Source organism: Bolinopsis microptera, chromosome 7, assembly GCF_026151205.1.
Source record: "Bolinopsis microptera isolate Bmic1 chromosome 7, MBARI_Bmic_1.0, whole genome shotgun sequence".
NCBI lineage: Eukaryota > Metazoa > Ctenophora > Tentaculata > Lobata > Bolinopsidae > Bolinopsis > Bolinopsis microptera.
In genome coordinates, this window is record NC_087078.1 from 2336779 (window position 1) to 2352674 (window position 15896).

General features: G+C 38.0%; 4 protein-coding genes across 7 annotated transcripts in view; 2 read left to right on the forward strand and 2 right to left on the reverse strand.

Annotated features, from left to right (window-relative positions):
• The first annotated feature begins 356 nt into the window (after positions 1 to 356).
• LOC134818126 (N-acetylgalactosaminyltransferase 6-like) lies at positions 357 to 2971 on the forward strand. The gene is made up of 5 exons (XM_063827557.1): positions 357 to 680; positions 1486 to 1546; positions 1686 to 1738; positions 1988 to 2387; positions 2952 to 2971. Exons 1-5 carry the CDS (start codon positions 357 to 359, stop codon positions 2969 to 2971), a joined length of 858 nt encoding a protein of 285 aa, XP_063683627.1.
• Positions 2972 to 2988: 17 nt separating this feature from the next.
• Positions 2989 to 4129, reverse strand: LOC134818384 (NADP-dependent oxidoreductase domain-containing protein 1-like). The gene has a single exon (XM_063827910.1). The coding sequence runs from the start codon at positions 4113 to 4115 to the stop codon at positions 3096 to 3098; it is 1020 nt and encodes a 339-aa protein (XP_063683980.1). The 5' UTR covers positions 4116 to 4129; the 3' UTR covers positions 2989 to 3095.
• Positions 4130 to 11037: 6908 nt separating this feature from the next.
• The window catches only part of LOC134818379 (neurogenic protein mastermind-like), a 16512-nt gene continuing 11653 nt past the window's right edge, over positions 11038 to 15896 (forward strand). For all 4 annotated transcript variants that reach the window (XM_063827899.1, XM_063827902.1, XM_063827901.1 and 1 more), the window contains exons 1-4: positions 11038 to 11185; positions 12599 to 12751; positions 13933 to 14054; positions 14381 to 14504. In XM_063827899.1, coding sequence (XP_063683969.1) covers positions 11123 to 11185; positions 12599 to 12751; positions 13933 to 14054; positions 14381 to 14504 — 462 coding nt within the window. In that variant the 5' untranslated portion in view covers positions 11038 to 11122. The remainder of the gene's footprint in view (positions 11186 to 12598; positions 12752 to 13932; positions 14055 to 14380; positions 14505 to 15896) is intronic.
• Positions 15313 to 15896, reverse strand: part of LOC134817985 (uncharacterized) — a 2168-nt gene continuing 1584 nt past the window's right edge. Inside the window, exons 2-3 of the mRNA XM_063827389.1 lie at positions 15886 to 15896; positions 15313 to 15764 (exon numbers count right to left, since the gene is read on the reverse strand). The exon at positions 15886 to 15896 is cut by the window's right edge and continues 143 nt beyond it. Of these exons, the coding sequence (XP_063683459.1) occupies positions 15313 to 15764; positions 15886 to 15896 (463 nt within the window). The remainder of the gene's footprint in view (positions 15765 to 15885) is intronic.

A 15896-nucleotide genomic window follows, 5' to 3' on the forward strand; every position in this document is an offset into this window, starting at 1 on the left:
GCTTCGTAACAATCACGTGCCACATTGGATTCATGAATTATAATATGACACGTACATCTCTCTGCTTCATTTTCTGAATTGCGAACTTAACTCAATTTCTGTTTTTAGAGTTTTCATGTATTAAAACTGAACAGTTGACACCCAATTCAAGTCCTTTTTTTAGCAATATTATGGTCGGTATTCGGAGAAGAGCTAAAAAAGATGTCCTGATTCTGTTCCTCTGCGGTATACTTTTCTTGTCTCATTTTATTTCCAGTTTGTTTTCATACTTTTCAACCGCAAGTCAACATGCCGCACAGTCACAGTTCAACACCACCAAGTTTTATTTTGAGAGTGACATTAGTTTTGCACTGCGAATGAAACTCCAAGACAGGATACTCTACGGATCAAATCTAAAACGTGCAGCTCAAAACATTTTCAACAAAAGAGAAGGATACAACGAATCTTTCTTAGACTCCCTGCCTATAATGCGTGGGATATCACGTGACTTTAGGCCAATAATCTGTCAGAACAGTACAACTTACAGCAGCAAAAGTAAAGTGTCCGTTATAATCAACTATCACAACGAGTTGTTGTCTCTGTTATTACGGTCGGTGTACAGTGTTCTAGCATCAATCTCACCTCACAACTTACACGAACTGATCCTTATTGACGATGGTAGTGATCTAACTGCTTATAAGGTGAGATACTGTTATAAGGTGATCTAACTGCTTATAAGGTGAGATGGACCTGAGATCTCGGGACAATTTTAAAATTAAAACCTATTATTAGGGAATTGATAATTTAAGTTGCCCGATATAATAACAATCAAATATATACAGAGGGGGGGGGGGGGGGGCCAAAAGTCAGTATCCATACGTTGGCCTTAATAGTTCAGTCACTGAGTGCCCAATTGAAATTATTCTTTCTGGTATGATTTACTACCACCACTGGTTCGAGGAATTTGTCAAATCGAAAAATATTCGTGTTAATTTTTTTTCAAATGAAGGTTAATTTTTGCATTTATTTGATATTTTGGATCTAGTCAGATCGAGCCAAATTTTATTGAATTGTGTTTGGCCATTCGAATTACGTTTGTCCTGAAAAAATGAGAGTTGTAGCTTCTCAGATGACCTAGATACGAAGCACAACGAGTTTATTCATAATTAAGTGTGATCAGGTGATTGGCTTACCTAATCTCGTGATAGATGACCCCGTTAAACATTATGGGAATCGCTAAGGCTACCCAATTAAGGTGTCGTGTCACGGTCTCACATAATCACCCAGTAAATTTTGTTAACGAGATACACAAAATGCTTGATAGCTTCGTCATTTCTAATCCGTTTTGCCTCATCTTTTTCAGATCAGATGCAACATTTCATAATCTATCGTCTCTGAAAAGGCGTTCAGCATGTTCAAAGAGAACAACATAGGTGTTTTAATATTGAATGGGCGTGGTCTAAAATATTCGAATTTTCAAATTTTAGGGACGGAATCCTCGAACAGTATGCCATCTGCAAAACAACAACTCTCAAATATAAAACACGGCGGTGGTATAAGACCCAACGTGTGGATACTGACCTTTGCCCCCCTCCACCCCTGTAATAATATCAGATGGTAGCAGTAACTTTCCAGTTGAGTTTCAGTAAGCTCATTTATCAATCATAGTCAAATGTATCAAAATATAAACGAGCACTTATCCTCAGACTTTACCAACATTTCTCACAATCTCCAGGATCTAACGGAGGTAGAATCTCTGGTAAATCATCTTACGGTCCCAGTAAAGTTTCAACGGTTTGAAAAGAACCAAGGTTTAATCTACAGTCGGAGATATGGTTGTCTGCAAGCAACCGGAGATACGATTCTCATACTTGACAGTCATGTCGAAGTTAAACCGGGATTTTTAGAACCGTTATTGCAGGTTGTCGATGCGAATTATAAAGCGGTTGCTGCTCCAATTTTAGATTTCTGGGACACTTTTAAAAACAATTACTGGTCATTTGATCAGGCATTGGGTTTTGATAGGTACATGAATTGGATGTTTATATATCAAGAGAGTCCAAAAGACGGCAGAAACTTCAGATCACCAGCTATCATGGGAGGTGCATTTGTTGTGAAGAAGAAATTTCTAGAAGAAATAGATTACTTTGGTATGTGTATGGAGGGTTGGGGTCAAGAGAACATAGAATTGTCACTGAAAACATGGTTTTGTGGTGGAGAGGTTCTGTTTGTAACGTGCTCCCGTGTTCTCCACTTTGCAGCAAACCGCACACCATCGAGGCACGGAGACCGGATTAAACCAGCTGAGTTCTGGCATAATCAGGGGATTGTTGTTAAATCTTACTTTCCGAGCGATATTTATGAGGAGTTTGATCGTGTGCACAATATTGACAAGGATTTGGAACGATGTACAGAAACTATTGAAAGAAACAAAAAACTTCTCATAAAAAACAAATGTACTAGAAATTTTACCTGGTTGAGACGAAATCTAATGCCGAGGATGGAGTCCTACGATTCTGATACTACAGTGGCTCATACATTGACAGGTCGGAAAAAATGTGTCTCGATAGAAAAGTGGTCCGTGAACCAAGACAAAGTATGTTTAATGTACTGTAACACACAAAAATCTGTTTATGAGCGTGTGCGGCTGACAAAATGGAGGGATTTAAGAATATTTGATGGACTTTGCCTTGACTGGGGCTATGATCCTGTGAAATTCAGTACCTGTCATTACTCAGGTGGTAACCAGCTCGTGAGATATAATGTTAAAAATGGTGCTATTTCAAATGAGGGGAATAATGTTTGTTTGGGACAGTACGAGAATTCTAAAATATACCTTGATAAAGGTCCATGCAGTAAAGGAGAGGCTGAGAATGAAAGTACAGATTTCGTCGTTTTAAACTTTAGATTTCGAACTATATTTAATCAATCGTTGCTTCTCGATAACGCTTGAAAATACAAATGTATCACAGATGTAATAAACCAGTTATAGACACAATTAAACTGCAATTTCGCAAATTTTTACGATTGTCGGATTAATCATTCATGGTATTTAAACAACTTCATGTTACAATTTTATAATTGATGCAATTTTTGAATAATTGTAAAAGTTTTTTTCACTGATATTTACTAACATCAATTGACTTGGGTTTGAAAAAAGATTGAAAACTGGTGTACAAAATATCCAATGTCTCTTTACGACTGATTTTAGCATTGAGATTGGAAACCTTTCCTCCAACCCCAACAATATCATTTAATTGGTCCGGTTCACTCGCAATCCTATTTGATCCTCCCGTCACTCTAAAATCTTTCTCTTGAAGATAAAAGCCATGATTGTTTCCAAACAGAACAGCATTCAAACGATTAAGTGCACCATCTGGAGCAATACGCAGAATGTACCTGTAAAACACTAGAATCATGTCTCTGACCCAATCTGGTGAGGTGTGGACAAACCCACATTCCATTCCTGGAAACAACTTTTCAACAACAAGCTCATCTTCCAGTGTCATCCCCACAGACTGGTACGGTTCATTGTGCATGTAAGCAGCATCCTTGTTGTACATGTAATCAGTCTTTAGCAAATTTAAGTGCTGTAATTCCTCTGCGACTTGGTGTTTGGAGAGAGTTGAAACGTAGCTGATCAAAAAATGTCGTGGAGCTAAGTCGACATCCCTTTTTAGAACAACAAGCTGGTTGGATGGAACACAAACAAAAACTAAGTCTGACTGCTCAACAACCAAACGATTATTACAACAAACATGGACACCCGTCTTTGCCAGGTCGTCCAGTTTTTCAGGTTGAAAAGTGGACACTGAAATGTCATGTGGTACACAAACACCATGATGGACAAGTGTTGATATTATGTGTCTGCTCAATCTACCACCTCCAACAAATCCAATGTTCACTCTATGCTTGGACAAGCTCCCTTTTCTCAGCATGTCACCCGTGACAATGTGGTGAGTTATAGTATTGAGCATGCCAACAATATAAGTGCTCTGAGAAGCAGCATGCAGAAGCAACTCAAATGAGCGTTTCCTCAAATGAAGAAGGGAGAGCTCAGATTCATTGAGATTGGTCTGAAATTGAAGGGAAACAAGCCCATGTGTTATGTCGTCTTCAGTTACTGCTACTCCCATCTAACCTGAGATGATGGAATTAAACATGATTATACTTAATTATACATTTTTTGAGTTAATAAACTATGATGATTATAAATATATATGAATTTTACTTGATAAAGTGCTTATCTTAAAGTTAAATGTTTTTACAGGCTCTAATAATGTAGTTTTACGAATATTTCAAGCCTTACGTTGTGTGTTTCCATTCGTGTCCAAGAACATTATAATTATACATTTTTACCCTTAAAATTGATAAAGTCACAGTTTTAAGACAAAATTGAATGTTGAAATTAATTGGAACATGAAACCATGAATTGTGTATTATTTTATTGTACCATTAAATAGAATGGCACATTTTGTGTCGTGCCGATATCATCAAATAAAAGTAGACTCATGCAGGGAAACATGCTGTGCGTCAGCGAGCGTGCTAAATCACTCTACAGTCGATCTTCGAGATTGTTCTAAAAGGGCCCCCGACGGTTGTAACCAACTTCAATCGATGTATTTTCGGACGCTGATTCCGAATCACCCCCCATGACATAGGGTTAAAATGCTCCCGTGACGAGATATTGGCGAAAAACTGTCTCGATCACGTGATATGACCGTATAAGGAAGTTAGTCTAATTTCTCGTTAGGGTTAGGGTTTCAGCAGTATGCTTTTGTTAAGGATTGGGTAAGGGTTAGGGTTGGGATCAGATTAGAGGGCTAGGGTTTCGAAAAGTCGTTCAGAACCAGCTAGAGAACGGGTTGAAAAAGTCACGTGACAGTCGGGTGTAGAGTGATTAATCATCATCCGTGCGTCAGGCCAAGCAACATCTGGTAAAACTGCACTTAAAATTATTATGGTAATTAACAATTATTTCTTAATAATTGCAGCCCACAAAGCGACACATCAGTGTAGTGGCATAGCGTTGTATGTTAGCGGATTTTGGATTTTTACTCAAGGAAATCGTGGAACAATACACAATAGTTTATGGTTTAATTTTAATGCCATCATGTGCGGCCGTGTTTCAGCTATCGTCGTGCAAATTTTGCTAATATGCCAACGAAGTTAACTTGCTAAAAAGTTCAAAAACATAATTTTTAAGCCTATCTTTCGACCAAAAATCGGTTTTTGCGATTTTACCAGGGGAAACTCAGTTTAACCATTCCAAAACCATTATAAATCGACTCTAGGGTCAAAACTACGCCTAAAAATTTGTGTCTGGAGTTTGACGGATGTCATTCGAAAAAAATTTCTTCGAAGTTGCGCGCGACACTTTGTAGCACTTGATAGAGGATATAGCCGTGATAGACTGATTAAAGGCATTAAACGTTGTCTGAGGAAATATGATAACGTTTTCAGGAAGTTCGGTATTCTAGATGACCGTAACATTATTAAAGAACTCCCCTGATATCTTTTGATTTATTGAAACACGGGTACTAACTCTGCTAAACTGAACAAATTCTGAAACTTAGGTGAATAAGTGTACAACGTGCTAAACCGAAGTTCAGACTGACCAGTGAAAATGGGCGAGTGTACCAAGTGTCATTTTAATTAGAAGTTTTAGTCAGTGATTTATTATTGAAGCTTGTAATTACAATATCTAATGCTCCTATAAATACTTTAATTAATTGTTTGTCCCGTTATTCTTTTTCCTTCCTCTTTTCCTTGTCATCCCCTTTAGTTTTAAGATTCTTGCTATAAATGGCTACAGCTAACACTATTAATGCTAAGTACCAAACAACAAGTGGGAGGTGGATCGTTGGTATACCATTAAATCGATTTAACACCGCAATTCCAGTCGCAAGCCTGGGACCACTACTAGCATAGTCACAACATCTACAAAGCTGCCATATAGCCTGACTGACAATTTTCTCGACTGACTGACAATGTTTCTTCTTTTTCCCCATTTAGAATACAAAGATTAGTACATTTTAGCTTATGATTAATATTATATTTTTACCTATAGTTTACCTTTTAATTTAGTTTACCTTTTAATTTATTTATTATTGTTATTTGGTATTATGAGCTGATATGTATATATACATACGGTATCTAAAATTAAGCGTATAGCAAGCATATTTAACAATTTTTAAGCAATAATGTATTGCGAGCAGCTGAAACTTAAATATCGCATAAAAATCATATAATTATAACACAAAACTAAAATTTTATTGGAATCTAGGTTAAACTAAGATAAAATTAATATCAGCCCCTTCGCCACTCTCAGCAGTCAACCAGGGCTCATTAAAGCTTAACAGCGCCTGGGTCCGTTCACCAACTGTGCTAATGTGAGTGGCGGTGTGGTAAAACCCATTTTAACAGCGTGAATACTTATCAAATATAAGCGCGCTAGCTGCTAGCATACTTGTATCATTTAATTTTTAATCAAATTTATTCGGATATGTATTTATTGATTATGTATTGAATTGGTGATAAATAATAAAATTGTCTTTACTCAAAAAATTGTCTTTTCTCCCTAGATTGCCATCGGGCCATTTCGAGGAGAAAGCGGCGCGCGCGCTACTTCGAAGAAATTTAGACGAGTAACATCCGTCAACCGAGGCAAGTGCTATAACATAGCGCGAGCCGGGCTAATCCATTAACAATGGTCAAGTCTGAGCTGGCGTGCGCGTCCCTAGCACGCGCATCGACAATAAGAAAAGACAAGAAAAAGACAGAAGAAGAATAAGAATAAGAATAAAGCGTTTACTATATTGTTGGTTGTAGTGGCAAAAGCGGTCGCGTTATTTGATGCGGGGCAGCAGCATGCATCGTGTTACAAAAAAAGTTTGTAGTGCCTCGGGGACCCCAGGCTATTATGTTCGACATAAACGTAGTTTGGCGCATTTAAACGCTCTCAAAGGTGCAAGCAGACGCGTTTTTGCGATTTTACAATCTAACCCAGTGCGCCTATTTTGTGTAGCGTATATATATACACGTCATTGCTAGCATTCTAATTGGTAGTTAGCGTGCCACGTGTTTTTTCCGAGGATGTAATTGGTTATGAACAATTACGTGAATGCTGGTCACGCGCATCTGAATATAATAAAGATTCGGTGGAATGACAGGCTGAGCACCGCCCAGTAACTAACGTGTTGTTTTTATATTAAAATTTATGTTATGATATATGAAAGAAGTGGGTCATAGAATCGAAAATTGATTACCTTCTAAGGCGCGCGCCGAGTTGTATATAATTTTTGAAAGAAATATTTTACCGGTTTTTGGTATTGCCCGTTAAGCAATAAAATAGCAAGCTGGACAAAAATTGATCAGGTAAAATTGATCAATTGTGATTATAACTTTCTTTTTTGATCGGAATGATTTTTTACGCCAGTTTTATACCTCTTTTTAGAAAAGAAGAAAAAGTTTTATTCTTTTTTAAAGCATATTGACATTTTCATTTTGTATGGTAAACTTTGTAGGTTTATAACATACCAAAATGTACGCCGAGGTGGACCCCGGGACCCGTCAACTGTCCAACAATATTTGGAAAAAATATATTACGAGTACCACCCATTAAGGTGAGGAAAATTAGCTGTATGTTATGTTTTCGAAACAGTCTGAGTCGGAGATTTTATTTGACCGATGACTTTTGGGAGATTGGTTGTGTAAATGGAAGTAATAAAGTAAAGTAAAGTAAAGTAAAATTTATGACATCACATCATCACACATGTCTACAAACTATCATCGCACTGTGTGAAAAAATATATAATAAATATTTCCTTGATACATGTTACGTATCCCAAATATCAGAGATATATATTGCCTTCGGCGGCGCGCGCTTCGCGCGCGAAAAGTGGCATGCAACGTATGTCAAATATTTCCCCACCAACATTAATTAATTATCAAATACAATATAATTTAAAAACAATTTCATCAAAAACATCATCCTATTTAAAAAAACTTCCCAGCGGAATAAAGATTTATAAAACGCTTCTTTGCCACATAAGGATGGAACCAAAGATAATTGTTATGTTTCTCTTTATTACTGACATAACTGGCTCCCTCAATTCTTACTAAAACTTCATTAGAAACATTCCAAAAAAAGCAATCATTTGTAATACTGTTAGAAATCATATCTATCTTATATCCTTCTAATTTAATTTTAAAACCTAAAACTGTCACAGAGTTCTTGACGTCCGGAGGGAGTTTGTTCTAATATGGAATAACTCGATCCGGGAGAAAAGACTTCTGGATATTCTTGACCTTTGTCACACTTTTACTATGTATCTATTGGATGAAACCAGATTAAGACCTGATCTGCTTGGTCTGAACAAGTAATAACAAATAAAAAATCCTCCTTGAATCAAGAAAAATGCTTTTGACGAAAACTGTTTCTGCTAGTTATATAATTATTAGTGAAACAGCTAAACAGTGTATTGTGGAGGAAAGTCTCTAGGAGAGTCTTTTGGATCAAGTCCTCTACACCAATGGTGCACTCATATCAGTAACTACACTGTGCTTTCCCGATTGGCAAAAGTGATCATGCAAGTGTGTTAGTTTAAGAAATATTGATACCATTACAACTGAAAACTACGATAAGCTTTGTTTTTATTGTTTTTGTGTTATTTCAGCAGTTAAACTTTGAAAAATATACAAATAAAGGCAAAATACTCAAAAATCACATTATAATATAAAAATCAGTTTTTGCCTCTCTTGAAAACCTCGAATTTTTGACTTCAAAATCTATCTTCTAGAGTTTTATCCATTTCACCTCAAATTTGGAACTTATGTTTCTGACATAAATTTAAAAGTTTGTTATGTAACGATTGTTGTAATTTTGCTCCTAACTCTTTTTATGAGGTTAACCATTATAAATTTTGTAACCCGCACTCATGGTTAACCTCATATCTCAGCTTTGGAGCAAGATATCATAAATCGTTACATAACAAAAACTCAAAATACCTTGATGAACATTGTTGCCAAGTTACAAGGTTCTAAGTCATAAACTGAAAAAGAAGATAGATTTTGAACACGATTTCATTTAAATCGTCGTTTGAATGCGGGACAAACGCTTTTTTAGAGATTTTACCGGCGTATCCTCTAAAATCACCTAATTTGTCAAATTTTAAGGGAGAGGCACCAAAAGGGGAGGGGGCGCCAACAGGGGGGCGCCTTTTCGGCGGGGGCGCCAACAGGCAACGTTATGCCACTGTTGTAATCTCGTTTTATTTTCATCAGTTTTATTACATTTATTGTATTGGTTCATTATATATTGTTAAGGTGTCCAATGACCTGGACAAATGACCTGCTAAAATGATCTGTGTATATTTGAATGTGTAATTGCTTTCGGTTTTATTCTTACCTGTGTTTCCCCTGGCACCTCGAACGGCTTTGAGGACACTCCGAAGAAGAGATAAGGGAAGTCTTGTTCTTATAAAGCTCATATTGCTTGCCTCTTTAGTTATAATAAATCATGATGTTCTGTTAATTGTTAGTAAATAACATAAAAAGATTCAAATGGATGAAATCATTGGCCTAATTAATACACATTTTCTTGATTCTTCCATCAATATTTCAAATCTGACATATATTTCAGTTGCTTATGAAACCATTTATTCTTTTCAGATATCTATTATCCAGAAATTATTATCGTGCAGCATTAAGATAGCCATAATTGTGCCTAATGTAGTATGTCAAGTTGTCTGTTAAAAGAGAATGCCAGATAAGTTGTGAGTGGAATGGAGGCAGGTAAAAGTTTTCAACTTTATTCAATCATGTGATTCTTATAATTGTTGATTGCAAGTAGATAGTGAGGTCTGAGGATAAATGATGGACAGTAATAAATTCTCAATTGATAGGACTTTTAATAATAATCTTCAACGAGCCGTTTAATGTTCAAGGGATTTCCAACTTTTGTATTCTTTACCTTTCAAGATTTTTACAATTTTTGTTACCACTTTTGTACCCAACTTTTACCATTTTATTTTATTTAATTTATTATTATATATATTGTTTATTTCTTGTCATTTGTCTAACCTTGTAGCTGGTCAGATCAAAGTGTGTCTTGTAAATGTCAATTTAAAGAAGAAGAGATGCACAGTCTGATCAGTTACTGCATGCTTGAAGTTGTGTATTATTGGTTCTGCGTTCTCGCTTTGGAGCCCCTGTTAAGTACAAATCCACCATTGATACCTTATGGATGGAATATACTTCATTTTAGGATAGACACAGGTATTAACAGTTGAAGTGAAACATGTCAGAGCCGTCCCATAAATACATGCAGCTGTCTTCCTTATATGTTGAGATAATGTCTCCCTGATATTTATGTGGCGATGTGTCTTAATTTAGAGCTTAAATTTAGACATAAATATCATCAGCTGAACAAAGTGTACTTCAAATAGTGCCTAACAGCGAACCACAGTGCAAATCACTGGCTGAGTCTGGAAGTTCTCTAATTTTCTTATGACATTTCCATCAGCCACATTGGTGGATATGCCTTTACAGCTACTATTGGTCATTGATAATTTGTCAAGGTTATGAGCTCAGGTACTTACATGACATGTGAAGTTATCCAACTAAGTACAGTAATGACATTCCTGAACTTGTAGCTGAATCTGTCAATTGCTGTGATAGACTAGTTTGACAGTTCACTGACAATGATCTGTCATTATGTATGAAGACCTTGGTTGTTATGCCCAGTCAGATTAGGTTGTCTGCCCTAGTCGGATTAGGTTGTTTTGCTTCATTAGATTCCTTTTGGCTATGAAATGTCTGCATATATCTGATCATCATGATTTCCACTGCAGTTGTGGCAGCATTATTTTGATGGATAAGTCGAAGTCCAGTCTTTGCATACTTTATATATTTCTATTCAGCTCAATAGAGTATGGTATCAGAAATACTTATCTTTTGACTTTTTGATTTTGACCGAAAAATGATGCAATTGATGTCCATTGCCCATTTATTCCTCAACGTTTGGTCAAATGGGCTTTTGTATTCACCCAAAACTATTTTTAGCTGGATGAGGACGTTATTAAAGTAACGTAATGGAGAGTTGCTGACGTTGCTGATCCAATAGATAAAATTAGCTTTTAGAATGAACTCAGAACAATTTACTGGGGCTGCTGCTCAAACCGCAACACAGTTTGTTATTGCACAGGTTTGTGAAAATGTTACTTGTCCTTTTGATGTATCCTTCGGCTAAAAATTATGATTGAGGAATTATCCATTTCATATTTAACTACTACTACTACTACTACTACTATGTCGGAGCTAAGTCCGATCTACGCCAGAAAACCCCCTCCATATATCCCTGTCCCGCATCAGGGTTCGCAGTTCCTCTTTAGAGTTTGTCCCAACTTCCTTCAGTAACATAGACAAGTAGCTTTGTCTTGGTCGGCCTTGCTGTGCTCTACCGTGCGTAGGTTCCCATAAGACTAAATCACTGGCAAGTAGCTCAGGATGTCGGATGCAGTGTCCCGCCATTTTTAATCTCCTGCTTCGTAACTTGTTTGACAGCCTTGGGAGGCTACCATACAAAGTTATATTGCTGACCTTGTCCTTCCATGAGATACCCAGCACCATACGCAACATCTTTGTGTATGTCCCGTCCAAACTTTTCTCTTGAGCCTTTGTCAGTGTCCAGGTTTCTGATCCGTAGAGCAGTACTGATTCACAAGCCGCTATGAACAATCTAATCTTTAGGCTCTTTGAGAGTTTGGATTTCCAGATATCCTTCAGTCTATGTAGGGCACCCCACGCTTTTCCCTTTCTAACCCTTATCTCCCTATCTGTGCTCTCAATCCAGGAGCCTAAGTAGATGAAATCATCTACATTTTCTATGGCTTCCCCGGATCGACTTTGTAGGTCGCTAGATCGATCCTCCATATTCAGTGTCATGACCTTGGTCTTGCCTTCGTTTATGTGTAGTCCCACGCTTGCTGCCGCCGATTCTACTCTGAGCAGGAACTCGTTAGCCTTGTCCATGTCCTCAGATATAAGTGCTATATCATCTGCAAAGTCCACATCGGTGATGATCTTGGGCCCCACTCTTCTGCTTTTTCTACGTTCGAGGGTGAGTCCAAGTCGCTCCGCATCATCGCCTATGGCTTGCCTCATACAGTAGTCGATGACTATTGCAAAGAGGTAAGGTGCTAAGGTATCACCCTGTAACACACCTGCAAGTATCTCGAACAATTCAGTTTCTCCGTCTGGAGTTAGGACTTTGGCCATTGTCTTCTCGTACATGAGCCGTATAAGCTGCACGATTTTGACTGGAATGCCGTAAGCTTCTAGAATCTTTAGCATTTTCCCACGATGTACACTGTCGAAAGCCTTCTTAAAGTCTATAAATGTCAGAACAGCTGGCAGTTTCCGACTCTTGACACCCTCTATAAGACGTCTCAGTACCAATATCTGTTGAGTTGTTGACCTTCCTGGTCTGAATCCATTCTGGTTTCTACGCAGAAACCAGAATGGATTCAGACCAGGAAGGATATTTAAGGTATAAATATTTGAATCTTCTAATCATCTAACTCTCATTTGTGATTTTAACGTTATTTGTTTCTTTCAGGAGAAAATAGGATTACTGTTGGGAACAGGAGGAAAGACCTTCAAAAGAATAGGCAGTTTATTTAAAGTTCACATTCATTTAACCTCTGGACACCACCAATCTGGGGAATGGGTTTCTATTTACGGCAAGGAGGAGGATCGAGGTCGGGCGAAGGTAAAGTTTTTTTAATTGCTTTTATTATTATACTGTCGTTCATGCAGATCTACCTGCAATTTATCGAATAAGCCCAATCCGAAACTTCTATACGAATTTCTGGAGCAAAGAGGCAGTTGCGTCATTTGGCCAATATGGGCGAGGCCCTCCTGGGTTATCTCCACAATAAGATTATCTCCGGACGTTTTTCGATATTTTAAACGATTAGAAAGGTTCATGAGTAAAGTTTCAGGAGTATCTGAAAATTTGCAGTGATAATCCATGATAAAATTAATATTACGTCAATTTACACGAAATGCCAAAACTTGTTCATGTTTGGAAAACTGTTACTGAAATAGTTCTAATTTATGTGCTGGCCTGACCCGGTAATTGATCAAAGTCATTTAAACTAAGCAACATAACCAGATTGCACACTGGCTAAAATTTAGTTTTAATATTGTACCGCTATCAATTGACCATTCCAACAAGTCGTTTAAGTTGTATGCCATTCTTTCGACTTACCAGCATTGATCTGTAACGCATACTTCCGATGTTAAAATACTAATTTTAGCCTCTAATTGGAATAAAATTGGTTAAAATACACGTCATGGATAATTTTCTGTGGTTTACCGCCTAGCGCAGGGTACTTCCTCGTAGCTTGGTAATTTATATAATTTGCAGTAACGTGCATCATTTATCAGAAATAGCATTAATCAAAGTTTGAATCAATCTGAGAATTTGTAATTCGAACAAAATAAAATAGGCGACTTTATACAAGGCGTGAAGTACCATGTTGGATGATAAGATCTCTTCCATGGCCATTGGTTCTAAGTTATCATAAATTATATATGGGTCATGTTTCGGCACATTAATTGCCGTTCTTGTTGGGCCAAGCTGTTGTACATTCTGGCCGCACACTATTTCAACTGCTCAACTTATCGATTAGGTAAGTGCAATTTTGAATCAAAATGGTTGTAGGCTGTCAATCAAGATTTAAAAGTTCAGTTAATTGATCACCCTCCTCCGTCGTCAAATGTGCAATTTTAAGTAAGCGGTTAACATTAAAGCCCTCTATTCTGGCTGCAAATCAACATGAAAATTAAGAGGGTGGTGTAATTTTAGTAATCAGCCACCAACTGTATTGTCTCTGTTCAATAACGACTAATATTTTATATTGTTCTATAATATTTAATACTTTTCAGGAGTATATCATGAGCATGTGCAACCCCCTTGTGGAGGAAAAGATACCGTATTCAGCTGATCTTCACGAACATTTAGTCGGGAAGGGAGGCAAGACTCACAGATATTTGGAGAGTAATTCTAGGTAATGTGAAGAACAATTAATTCATCTGATTAAGTTAAGAGGATGGAAGAGTTTAGTTACTTTATATAGTTACTTTATAGTTATCCTCCCATAATAACGTAATGTTTTGTAAAAGTGAGCACACTGCATAGTGACATTAGTGAGCTATGACATACGTGACCTTATTTACTTACGTGACGTACGTGACCTTATTGACGTTCGTGACCTACCAGAACATTCCATGAAGCAGATAGTGGCCTTTTGTAAGAATTCTCTGTTCTTCATTGTCTTATCACATGACTGGCACCGGATCCTAACTAACCAGCTAATAACTCCAAATGTTTCAGCGCTGTGATAACATTCAGCACCTCTTGTACGGGCCCTAATGAGCACACAGCACACGTGCGAGGCAGTAAGGAGTCTGTAGCCCACGCCACCGCGCTCATCAAGGAGATCATACGCAAAACTACCGTGAGTGTACCGTATTTCGTGTTTTGTGCGCATAGTCCAAAGTGGAGGATGATAAATGATTACATTATGGTTGTCATGCAATTTGTCTGTAGAAATCTTACAGAGTAGCCGCTACATAGTGCACTGAGCAGCGGTTACTTTTGGATACTATTGGTTTCTAAGCATCCACTGGTTACAATTAGACATTTACTACTGGTTACAAAGCGTTTTAACTAATGAGAAATGAGACCTTTTTGTTCTGTTAAAGTTTACCTAAAACCAAACGGACAGAGAGAAAGGGTAAAACATGTAAATTGTATGTGATCGACAGTATATGGTCACTTTTTTCACGATTGTACATTTGTCTACTGGCTGGTTATCACTGCTTTTATTCTATGAACCTATGTAATGTAATTGAAGTGTGACCAACCTAAAAGCACACGCTCGAGAATATCAATAGTCAGTTGAAACATAACAATTCCACAATAATAATAACTATGGTAAACATGTTATCTTCTCTTTTGTGTCACATTCTTGTCACTCATCTTTACACGGATGTTAGTCACTAATTCTCCGCAAAGTATGCTCGACTAACATGATATTATTGTCATTACCATTTCCGGCATCTCCCTCCAACAGCAAACCAATCCGTATCTCCGGGGCGCGAATAATCGAATTTACCGCTCTCTTGAAACCCAAAATATTAAAATTTAAAAGGTTTATGTGTGCTCACGTAATTAGGAACGGTTGCGTGACGTCACCACAGCTGGAATGTGAAATCGTTTTCATATTTTGTTACGCCTTTTAAAAACAAATTCCACCCGGATATTTAGGAGCCTGTTTTCCCAGGAATTTTGTTTAGTCCGAGAGAAAGAAAGAGGGAGGGAGAAAGAGGGGGAGGTAGAAAAATAGGGAGCCAGGCCGGGGAGGGAGAAAGAGAGAGTGAGGGAGAGCTGGAGGGATAAAGAGAGAGTGAGGGAGAGCTGGAGGGAGAAAGAGAGAGTGAGGGAGAAAGAGAGAGTGAGGGAGAAAGAGAGAGTGAGGGAGAAAGAGAGAGTGAGGGAGAGCTGGAGGGAGAAAGAGAGAGTGAGGGAGAGCTGGAGGGAGAAAGAGAGAGTGAGGGAGAGCTGGAGGGAGAAAGAGAGAGTGAGGGAGAGCTGGAGGGAGAAAGAGAGAGTGAGGGAGAGCTGGAGGGAGAAAGAGAGAGTGAGGGAGAGCTGGAGGGATAAAGAGAGAGTGAGGGAGAGCTGGAGGGAGGGAGAAAGAGAGAGTGAGGGAGAGCTGGAGGGATAAAGAGAGAGTGAGGGAGAGCTGGAGGGATAAAGAGAGAGTGAGGGAGAGCTGGAGGGAGAAAGAGAGAGTGAGGGAGAGCTGGAGGGAGAAAGAGAGAGTGAGGGAGAGCTGGAGGGAGAA

Bases quoted from the DNA above. Each gene is read 5' to 3' on its own strand.
- LOC134818384 (XM_063827910.1), bottom strand. From the start codon at position 4,115: ATGGGAGTAGCAGTAACTGAAGACGACATAACACATGGGCTTGTTTCC.
- LOC134818126 (XM_063827557.1), top strand. From the start codon at position 357: ATGAAACTCCAAGACAGGATACTCTACGGATCAAATCTAAAACGTGCA. The intron at 1,547-1,685 runs GTGTGGATACTG...ACTTATCCTCAG, and splicing joins GCGGTGGTATAAGACCCAAC to ACTTTACCAACATTTCTCAC. The intron at 1,739-1,987 runs GTAAATCATCTT...TCATTTGATCAG, and splicing joins TAACGGAGGTAGAATCTCTG to GCATTGGGTTTTGATAGGTA.